General features: G+C 39.8%; 1 protein-coding gene across 3 annotated transcripts in view; it reads left to right on the plus strand.

Annotated features, from left to right (window-relative positions):
* The window catches only part of hecw1a (HECT, C2 and WW domain containing E3 ubiquitin protein ligase 1a), a 121,236-nt gene that overhangs the window by 105,705 nt on the left and 3,545 nt on the right, over positions 1–11,986 (plus strand). For all 3 annotated transcript variants that reach the window (XM_082183798.1, XM_082183797.1, XM_082183799.1), the window contains 4 exons: positions 594–723; positions 3,386–3,532; positions 3,640–3,754; positions 6,777–6,975. In XM_082183798.1, coding sequence (XP_082039924.1) covers positions 594–723; positions 3,386–3,532; positions 3,640–3,754; positions 6,777–6,975 — 591 coding nt within the window. The remainder of the gene's footprint in view (positions 1–593; positions 724–3,385; positions 3,533–3,639; positions 3,755–6,776; positions 6,976–11,986) is intronic.

An 11,986-nucleotide genomic window follows, 5' to 3' on the forward strand; every position in this document is an offset into this window, starting at 1 on the left:
ATCAAACATATTTTATATCATCTGACTGAATGGAATCATAGTCTATGCAATCATGATGCAATTTTCTATTAAATATGATGTATTTCTCTATGAAATATGTGAACTCAAATCTGTAGACTCTCTCTGACGTTTAGGCATCTAGCCTCAACTTGTCCAGACTGTAAATCGGGGCAAAAACGTGGGCAGTGTCGTGTTGTGTATTCCAGTCTTAAAGTGAACCCCGGGTATTAAGACTTATATTGCTTAATATAACGTAAATTATGTCTCTTACTAAAACTTTGCATCAGTTTTTTATATTCCGAGTTGTGTTGCGGTAAAAATAGCAACAGGTAGCGCCAGTAGCTCACAGAGCACAACCATTTGACGTCATCGACCCAGAATGCATTGCACACCAAAAATGGCGCCCCCCATTGTCCAAAATATGCTAACGTTTTAAATAACGTTAATCTTTTGTGGGTTTTCTACTATATATTTCAGTAGGAGACATCATTTACATTAGATTAAGCCATACAAGTCTTAATACCCGGGGTTCACTTTCAGCAGAGTTTAGAATGATGACGTTTGATTGGATGTCTATGTTATTTGGTCCATAGTGTGACAGATTTGAGTGATTTGGAATTCCTGGATGAGGAGTTCCACCAGAGCTTACAATGGATGAAGGACAACGACATCACTGACATCCTGGATCTAACGTTTACCGTCAACGAGGAGGTCTTTGGACAGGTGATGTATAATTCAATCTGTTTTTAAAGCACCTTGAAGGTTTTACATGTGTCTTACCAAAATGCCTGTGGTGATAATGATCATTGATCAGTACTGAAGAAACTTGAGAGTTGAGTCTCGCTCCCAGGCATCTCCATTACCTACAGCAAACCAAACCTGGTTACCAGTTGTACTATAGGTGTAAAGGATGGCACGTCGGGGTCACCAAAACAAACCAAACCATGTGTTTACACTAGTGTTTCTCAATCCCAGTGGGGGCTCCAGGACCAGAAACACGGGTTTGCGCTCTTCGGTAGTTGTTACTTCAAGTTGATCTACTCAATACTTCAGGGGTGTCCATTCTTGGTCCTTCACTGTCCTCCAGAGTTTAGCTCTAACCCTAATTAAACTCATCTGAACCAGCTAATCAAGATTCAGTAGAAACGTCCAGTGTTTGGGCAAGTTGGAGCTAAACTGCAGGACATTGGCCCTCTTGGAGCAGGTTTGGACAACCCTGGCTTACTTATGGTTACTTATATTAACCCTCTGGGGTCTAAGGTGTTTTTGGGGTCCTTGAGATGTTCTGACATGCCCTGACATTTGTGCTTTTTTCAGTTGCTTATAAACATATTAATGGCAAAGGTGTAATTACACTCTATTTAGCACAAACAGGGCTATCATAATATGTGAGCAACATGTATGTACATGTTTGTATTTTTGAGAGAATAATGTTTATGCATGGTTATTGAAAAAACTAAAAACTAAAGTTTATGAAATAAGGCCATAAAACACATACTAAATATGTGTCAATAAGACTTTTGACTAATGGATGTCGTCGCCTAGAGTTTTTTCTTCAAAATGATGTGAAAATCATCCTACCTAATCATTCACATAAAACAATACATTGATTTAAATTTTGCAAGACACTTTATGTTTGGAAAGGCCATATGCGAGTGGGCGTCAACGATCATGCATATTTAGTGGTTCACACCTGAGGAGACAATGGGGCCTGCATACTTAATGAGCCATTCATTCAGGTGTGTCACTGCCATAAGAAAGAATGCAAGAGCAATATGTATATATATATATATATATATATATATATTCTACCAAATTGGTTCACAGTTGGAAGCATCTCATTTTATTTTTCCATGTCTAGTAATTGTGCAGTTAATTCTCATACTGTATTTTCAGTTTTTGGAATATGTATCCTCTCTCCAAATTTGTCACTAATAGAACACAATAAAAATTATTTAAAGAAAAGTTTACATCTACCTTGTAAATATATTTTTTATTAAAAAGGTTACAATTACAACAACAATTCAAGTGCAATCTTTCTTTGTAAAAACGAATGTATACATTTTATATCATACATATTTCAAAGTTAAGGATTCATTACTTTGAATATAGCCTTGGCTACATTGGGAAAAACACTAATAACATATTATTTGATTACTTTATTTTTGACAAAACATAGTATATTTAACATATGAGCAAAAATTGGCAAACAAAAGCTTATTTGAGGTGGCAAATATTTTACAGTAAAAATTTATAATCTATCCAAAACTAGTCAACGAAATGTTGTCTTTCATATGTCTGTAACATAGGTCTTTCGTTTATATAAGAAATATAAATGTTAATTTGCAGTTTAATACGTTGCTTATACAAATACATTTTATTTCAACATATTTCAGTAGATTTTTACTCATCTCAGTATAGTTTGCTAAAAGCGGATCATTCATTCACACACAGAAACGCAATTCAAATTTAAACAGTCTTTTTGCGAGCGCGCATCTCTGCCATTCATTCATTCACACACAGAAACGCAATTCACTTGAGAATGAAAAAAACGTACTACAGTATTCTCAGGATCCGTTGCTCCTCGAAATACCAGCACTTCTGAGGTATATTTTCCATTATTCCTCAAAGCGCCGCGAGACAGTGTAAACAAGTGCAATGTAAACAAGTGCAATGATCTAAATAAACTTGTGTTTTCTCAAGCTGATATGTGGGCGTTCACAGTTTGTATGGGATCGTCTCAGTCATTTGCGTTTGAATAGCGCACGCTCTCCGTGGGCGGAGTCACATTAAAAATAATTAGCTGAGAAGAGAACGACTGACATCTCTCTCTTTTCATACAGATTACATAAACTTAGAATATTTGTTTTTTTATAAAACTTACTTCATTTAAAAGAAGAGAATTCAAGCTTCATGCCTGTGTGTCTGTATGCCTGTTTGACTGAGTATTCACTGAGTTACAGTTCATTTTCGGACGCGTTTCAGAATTGACTTCACTGACAGAGAGGAGGCAGAACTCGCATCATGTTTATTTTTCTTTATTTGGCGAAAAGCACAACACTTTGTTTTTATTATGAGTATACACAAAAAAAATACACACTTAACAGGATCGATTGATGTATAACACAAGCATATAAGCATTTTTATTTATTTTTTGCACTGATAAGGAAAAAAACGAGCCTATCGCGCCGGCGCGATAGCCGACCTCAGGTGGTTAATCTGGGATAAATGTTTTAACATTAAGGAATGACACACTTCACCGTTAGAACAAAAAGGTGGCTGAGTGTGCATCAATGCTTTTTAACCTGCCATGTCTCTAATACATTATTTCTGCTGCAACAAAGGTTTGTCCCAACTCTTAAAACTCTTTTACGATGTTTGACAGGTGACGGAGAGGGAACTGAAGTCGGGCGGCTCCAGTATCCAAGTGACAGAGAAGAACAAGAAGGAATACATTGAGCGAATGGCAAGATGGAGGGTGGAGAGGGGGGTTATGCAGCAGACCGAAGCCCTTGTAAGAGGTTTCTATGAGGTACGTCAGCTTGAATAGTAGCCAGTCTACACAAAGGTTTACTGAAACGAGTATTTACTAATCAGATTCAGATATTTGAATGTCAGATGTACCTTTTAACGATGCAGGTCGTAGACTCCCGTCTGGTTTCAGTGTTCGATGCTCGTGAGCTGGAGTTGGTCATTGCAGGAACGGCTGAGATAGATTTGAACGACTGGAGATCCAACACAGAATACAGAGGAGGTGAGCGAATGCCTACTGTGTCTTTAAAAATTCACAAAAATGACATGGGAACTACTCTGTCAACAGTAGGTAATAGTGTCAATATAGCTCCAGAAATGCTCAAAACTATCCATAAATCATTAATTACTGGAGAAAAATGTTCACATGGTCTTCATTAGTGATTAGACGCTTGATTGCTCAGGCTTACCATTTGTTCCATGTGAAGTGGTTTCACTTTTCTTTTAGGTCCTCTGCTGTGAATTACTATGGAGGGTCAATAGTATTTTACCCCACCACAAATGCCAAAACAAGTATCCCATCTGTTTAGATTGCAGTTCATTACTTAGAACGGAGCTGTTGACATTGAAAGCATAACGGGTGAGCCCTGTAGAATTTCATATAACCCTGCGGTGTTGTGGTTTCACAGTGTCGAGATGACCTCACTTGAAGCTCTGGAGTCTTCTGTTGACTTTTCCTGCACAGCCTATGCACATTCAGATAGAGACCCTTGAAGGGCCTCTTTAAGTAGGACACATTCTCTTTTCTTCTTATACTTTACATAATTTAAATGAGATTGATTCAACCAAACTCTGAGTTAGTTTCCTTAATGGAGAAATCGTTCACAGAATGTATTATGACAAGGTCAGTAAAGACAAAATTGTCTTGACTACATTTGATATTGGGAAGGATAACAAAAGGACTACTTTACCCTATATTTGTGTGTGCTATATATAATAATTCTTTTTAGAGTGCCATTGTTAGCTTAGCAACATGTTAAAATTATACTCCATTGCAGAGGTGTCCAGTCTTGCTCCTGAAAGGTCACTTTCCATCAGAGTTTATCTCCAGCCCTAACTAAAAAGACCTGTACCAGCTAATTAAGGTCTTCAGGATCACTAGGGCTGTGTCCGAAATCACTTCCCACAGTTGACAGTTTACTACTAGATTTTGGACAAAGCTTTATAGTGCACTGGACATAGTGCACTGTTTTTTTGTTAAATTTACATTTTACATTTACATTTATTCATTTAGCTGACGCTTTTTATCCAAAGCGACTTACAATTGCTATATAGTCAGAGGTCGCACGCCTCTGGAGCAACTAGGGGTTAAGTGTCTTGCTCAGGGACACATTGGTGTCTCACAGTGGATTCGAACCCGGGTCTCTCACACCAAAGGCATGTGTCTTATCCATTGCGCCACCACCAGTAAATAAATTAATTAATTTTTTTTATTTAAATTTTATTTAAATTTATAGGATAAATAAATTATCTTAACCCAGTTTATTGTTCATTGACTACTATTAGTATCTCCCCCAAAAGTGTAAACATTGAGCCCTGCAGGCATTGAGAGCCCTCCGCTCAGATCTGTCATTCTCTTTTCAGCTCAACCAATAATGAGAAATTAGGGAGTGGCTACTGTAGCAAACTGGGTGATTGGGGAGTGGCCACCGTAGCAGGCGGAGAGTTTGGGGGTGGCTACTGTAGCAGTTGAAAGATTGGGGAGTGGCTACTGTAGTAAGCTGGGAGATTGGGGCGTGGCTACTGTAGCAAACAGAGTTCGGGGCGTGGCTACTGTAGTAGTTGAAAGATTGGGGCGTGGCTACTGTAGTAAGCTGGGAGATTGGGGCGCGGCTTCTGTAGCAGACAGAGTTCGGGGCGTGGCTACTGTAGCAGTTGAAAGATTGGGGCGTGGCTACTGTAGTAAGCTGAGTGATTGGGCCGTGGCTACTGTAGTAAGCTGAGTGATTGGGGAGTGGCTACTGTAGTAAGCTGAGTGATTGGGGAGTGGCTACTGTAGCAGGCTTAGAGATTGGGGAGTGGCTACTGTAGCAAGCTGAGTGATTGGGGAGTGGCTACTGTAGCAGGCTTAGAGATTGGGGAGTGGCTACTGTAGTAAGCTGAGAGATTGGGGAGTGGCTACTGTAGCAGGCTTAGAGATTGGGGCGTGGCTACTGTAGCAGGCTTAGAGATTGGGGAGTGGCTACTGTAGTAAGCTGAGAGATTGGGGAGTGGCTACTGTAGCAAGCTGAGAGATTGGGGAGTGGCTACTGTAGCAAGCTGAGAGATTGGGGAGTGGCTACTGTAGCAGGCTTAGAGATTGGGGCGTGGCTACTGTAGCAGGCTTAGAGATTGGGGCGTGGCTACTGTAGCAGGCTTAGAGATTGGGGAGTGGCTACTGTAGCAAGCTGAGAGATTGGGGAGTGGCTACTGTAGCAAGTTGAGAGATTGGGGAGTGGCTACTGTAGCAAGCTGAGGAAATTGGGGAGTGGCTACTGTAGCAAGCTGAGAGATTGGGGCATGGCTACTGTAGCAAGCTGAGTGATTGGGGAGTGGCTACTGTAGTAAGCTGAGAGATTGGGGCGTGGCTACTGTAGCAAGCTGAGTGATTGGGGAGTGGCTACTGTAGCAAGTTTAGTGATTGGGGAGTGGCTACTGTAGCAAGCTGAGAGATTGGGGCATGGCTACTGTAGCAAGCTGAGTGATTGGGGAGTGGCTACTGTAGTAAGCTGAGAGATTGGGGCGTGGCTACTGTAGCAAGCTGAGTGATTGGGGAGTGGCTACTGTAGCAAGCTGAGTGATTGGGGAGTGGCTACTGTAGTAAGCTGAGAGATTGGGGCGTGGCTACTGTATAAAGCTGAGTGATTGGGGAGTGGCTACTGTAGTAAGCTGAGAGATTGGGGCGTGGCTACTGTAGCAGGCGGAGCTAGAGGGTGTTTACCTAGTGGGGGACCATGACTGACGCGTTACATGTGAAAAGATTTTCAGCTTTGGTTACAGAAGTGCAAGCTGAAATTAATTGCATTTAGACATTCAAAGATTAAACAGGTCATGAACACGTCAAAGTGAACGGGCCATTGGGATGAAACACACTACAATTACATTCTACTTCAGTACAACATCATCCTGCACCTGGACCATAAAGGGCCATTTGCAAAGTGGTTTGAAAATGTGGCATTATTTATGCAATTCTACTAGGTGCCACTAGTGTCACATAAACTACACACTTCACCATTAACTTTACTGGTATCTCTATGAACCTCCAGGTTACCATGATGGACACATTGTGATGCGCTGGTTCTGGGCCGCGGTGGAGCGCTTCAATAATGAGCAGAGGCTGCGTTTGCTCCAGTTCGTGACGGGCACGTCCAGTGTCCCCTATGAGGGATTCGCAGCGCTGAGGGGGAGCAACGGCCTGAGGCGCTTCTGCATCGAGAAGTGGGGAAAGATAACCTCTCTGCCAAGGTATACACTGCAGGAGATACTACATAACCAGGGTTTGAAAAGAACACCCGCCAAATGCGGGTAAAACTCAACAGTGGCGGGTAACGCTGTAAATCACTGGCCAATTTGGCGTGTTACTTATAACGTTTACTCACTTTGCTGGGGAAGTTCGTGTAAGACAAATCTGCACAAATTTATGGCAAATACTCGTGATTCATCATGATATATTAAATACAGTGTATTGTGCAGAATCTGCTCATATCTGGCTTACTTGAACACACACGTCACAACACACTTACATTTACATTTATTCATTTAGCTGACGCTTTTATTCAAAGCGACTTACAATTGCTATATATGTCAGAGGTCGCACGCCTCTGGAGCAACTAGGGGTTAAGTGTCTTGCTCAGGGACACATTGGTGTCTCACAGTGGATTCGAACCTGGGTCTCTCACACCAAAGGCATGTGTCTTATCCATTGCGCCACCACCACCCCTATACAACACAACAAATAACGGCTCTTCTTCATTTCCATTGAAGCAATAGCAAAGATTAAAGGGATAGTTCACTTTGAAATTAAATTTTGGTATGTTTTAGCTTACCTCAAGGGCATCTAAGATGTAGGTGTCTTTTTTTCCGCAGTAGTTTCAATTTTGATATTTTTAGGTTAAACCGTTCTTGTCTGTCAGTCATATAATGCAGGTCGATGGTCACTGTCTCAAAGAGCATGCACAGAGTCCAAATTAAAACAATTCCCCGTCGTCCAAATTAAAACAATTCCCCGTCGTCAAAATGAAACAATTCCCCATCGTAAGTACACATTGATGGAATAAGACACGAAACGAGCGGTTTGTGTGAGAAAACGAACAGTATTTATATCGTTTTTACCTCTTGAACACGGGCGGGTATAGATATATACACTAGATGTCGCCTTGGCTACGGTTTCGTTCCAATGAACTGCAGTCGCCAAGGCGACTTCTATTGTATATATCTATACCCGCCCGCGCTCTCAGATCACTTGGACGTGGCTGTGTTCAAGAGGTAAAAACGATATAAATACTGTTCGTTTTCTCACACAAACCGCTCGTTTCGTGTCTTATTCCATCAATGTGTACTTACGATGGGGAATTGTTTCATTTGGACGACGGGGAATTGTTTTAATTTGGACTCTGTGCATGCTCTTTGAGACAGTGACCATAGACCTGCATTATATGACTGACAGACAAGAACGGTTTGACCTAAAAATATCAAAATTTAAACTACTGCGGAAAAAAAGACACCTACATATTGGATGCCCTTGAGGTAAGCTAAAACATACCAAAATTTAATTTCAAAGTGAACTATCCCTTTAAAAAGCATTTGGATAACAGAAAAGACATTGTCATTTTCCAACATCCAACTTTTTATTTTATTTTATTTTATTTGTACTGTATTGATCTGTGCACCTAAAACACATGGTGAAAAGGATGAAAGAGGAATAGAGGAGATTCTGGATGACAGGATTTTGTTTGAATAAGAAATGAATATATGACATCCAAATTTTATAATATATATATGTATGTACAGTACTGTGCAAAAGTCTAAGGCATGTTAATAAAAAGCCGTTTTAAACGCAAAGGGTCGTTACACCATATATTGATTTGAATTAGTTAATAGAAGTTAAATCATAAATAAATTCAATTTTTGATTTTATTTTTGAAAGCATTCTCACTTTACAGCATTTTAACACGAGTGCCAGTACTGTTCCCAGTACTGTAGCTTTGCAGGAAGGTTTCTTCAAGCGTCTCGGAGACGTTCCCGCAGTTCTTCTGGATTTAGTCTGTCTCAGTTTCTTCTGTTTCTTCATGTAATCACAGACGGACTCGATGATGGTGAGATCAGATATATATACAGTATATGACGTAGTTAATCTGGGTCATTTCTTTCTTTTTGGGGGGGCTAGTAGAAGTTCTGAATGGCCGGTGAGTGAAAAATGTAAATTTCAAACCCTGTTCCTAACCAATTGTTAAGTCTGACATGAAACTTGTCTCCGTTTCTGGGTCCAAATGTTAAAAACCCAACAGCAAACAACAAATGGATCTAATATACATTCACAGTGTTCTGTAGTACTACCGAAAAATCATAATCCTAACCTTTAGAATGAGATGTTCTCATTCCAGATACAAAATGTTTATATGCCTCTTTAAAGATGAAGTTTTGAACATTATTGGTCTGTTGAGAAGATTTTAAAATGTGCATATTTTGCTAAAAGTTTGTTTTGTCAACTTTTCAGAGCGCATTACCATTTAGATGACTAGCATATGTGTTTTATTAGAGATGCTACACAGAAAGGCTCAGGATCTCAGAGACCTGGGCGGAATATTAAAAACCAAAGGATTTTTGCCATCACATTCCTCATAGCTTACATTTCATGGAAAGAATATTATTTCTCATTTTAAAACAAGAATTGATTGAAGGAGTGCTTTTAAATCCTTACATTTCCATTTATATTTGACAGTCGAACTTCTTTCTCATGTGAAAAGAAACAAGTGAGAGACGTGAAATGAAAAGCACAGAGCTTAATGGGTTAGTTCCCCCAAAAATGAAATTCTGTCTTTCGTTTGAAAAGACTTTTGTTCATCTTTGGAACACAAATTTGTATTTTAAAAAATATATTTTTGATTAAATCTGAGAGCTGTCTCACTTCTTCATAGACTGCTAGGTAATTGCATCTGCCAGCCCAGAAAAGTAAGTAAAGACATTGTTAAAATAGTCCAAGTGACTACAGTGGCTCAACCTTACGTTTATCAAGCGACAAGAATACTTTGTGTGTCAACTTGGTCACTTGGACTATTTTAACAATCTCTTTACTAACTTTTCTGGGCTGGCAGATGCAATTACCTAGAAGTCTATGAAGGAGTGATCCAGCTCTCAGATTTAATCAGAAATATCTTCATTTGTGTTCCGAAGATGAATGAAAGTCTTACGGGGTTGAACAACATGCGGGCGAGTAATTACTGACAGAATCTTAATTTTTGGGTGAACTAACCCTTTAATGGATGTTTTTAGGACACCATCACCCAGTTAGTGCTTTAACCAACAGATCTTTGTGTGGTCGTCTATAAGCTTAATGTTTCGTTTACCTAACATGTGCAATTCAATCACAGCAGCGAAGGAAACCCCCATTAAGCCTTATCATACTTCCGAGACTTGTAAAATAAAGCTAACAGAGATGACAAAGTGTCATCGGTAACACTTTACAATAAGGTTCATTAGTAAACATTAGTTAACTACCTTAGGGCCCTTTCACACCTACCTTGTTTGGTCCAGATTTTCGGACTTTTCAGTCTGATCCGAATCAAAATGACAGGTGTGAAACCTCCAGGATCAAACAGACGAAATTTGGTAAGACGAAAAGAGGTAGTCACGGTCCGGATCAAACTGAATAAAGGTTTGGTTAGTTTCTAGTGTGAAAGCATTTTCTGTATGGTTCAGACTTTCAGACCCTTTACAGGAAGATCCGGTGGTTCCCATGTCGCCTAAACAACTGAAGAAGAATATTTATGTGCAGATCTGTCAGTCCTGCCCACAGCGTTTCTACAGCTGATCCACACACACACACACACACACACACTTGTCCTACGTCCTGCCGGCGACGATAAAATGTTCACACAACGAGGACGTTCATTTGGTAAATGTGAGCTAGCCTCGAGTATAGCTGGAGCTGCAGGTCGTAATGCCGTAATAATAACAGTATAGTGGGAACGATATGCGTCTGTTCATTCAATCTTGTCAAAGTTACCCGCCGAATTGACACGCTGACGTCAGACGCACGTCCGTTTACAAACCAATCAATAGCCACGTTTCCATTACCCTTCAAATTGCGCAAATTGAAATTGCGAATTGAAAATACGTCCAATGGAAACACGTAAATTTCGCAAAAACTCCCATTTATCGCAAAAAAGTTTTTCACGCTCGCATGAGGAGGTTTATCAGGCAATTCAAAAAAGGAATATTTCGCTAAACTGCAATGGAAACAGTTTTTGCGCATTTACAGGTCACCTGACGTAGATGACGCGGTGTGATTGGACAGAGAGACAGTTCTTTATTAAATTCATAAAAGACAAAAGAATTACAGGAATAATGGATTCTAAACCTCAAAGAAATGCCACAATCAAGACCTCGAAGCAGAAATGAGTGAGAAACACCCAGAAACTCCTCATATGTGCCGCTCACAGTATAAGGATCTTTCCTTACCATTAATGCTTGGATAACACACCTACGTTTCCTTCCAATAATAATAATAATGTCTAGTGCGGTACGTGGCTGTGTTATATATATAAACCCAACGTCCGTTCATGGTTTTTGGAATGACGGATCGCGAGAGGAAAAAATGACGTTTTAGTCGCATAACATCGGTTAATGGAAACGCCGTCATTTCACAAACGTTTTTTATCGATATTTAGAGAAAACATCGCAAAAGTTTTGCGCAAATCTGTAATGGAAACGCGCCTCATGTCAAGATGCAGCCCACATAGATGATGACGACAGGACGCGAGTACGTCATGTAAAGTGCTTTAGTGCGCTCGCATAATTGCAATGAGAAACCAAACCAAAACTAACCAAATGTATATAATGTATCAAAACATGAACTTCGGACCTTGGATCGGACTCTCAGCTGTGAACATGAACATGAACTAGTTAACATGAACTAAGTATGAACAATACTTCTTCAGCATTTATTAATCTTAGACAATATTCATTTCAACATTTACCAACACATTATTAAAATCAAAGGTTGTATTTTGTTATCATTAATGCACTGTGAACTAACATGAACACACAATGAACAGCTGTATTTTTATTAACTTATATTAACAAAGATGATTATTATTAGTATTGCTCATTGTTAGGTAACTTATGAACCTTACTGTAAAGTGTTACAGTGTCACCCTGAAGACCGAGTGCTAAAGCTCACTCAGGCTTGATTTGCATCCAGCGTTTCACCTTGAAAATCCTTTCTCCCGGTTGGTCTGGCACACAGAAGGACTGC

This window comes from Leuciscus leuciscus (assembly GCF_965113295.1).
Source record: "Leuciscus leuciscus genome assembly, chromosome: 11".
Classification (NCBI taxonomy): Eukaryota; Metazoa; Chordata; class Actinopteri; order Cypriniformes; family Leuciscidae; genus Leuciscus; species Leuciscus leuciscus.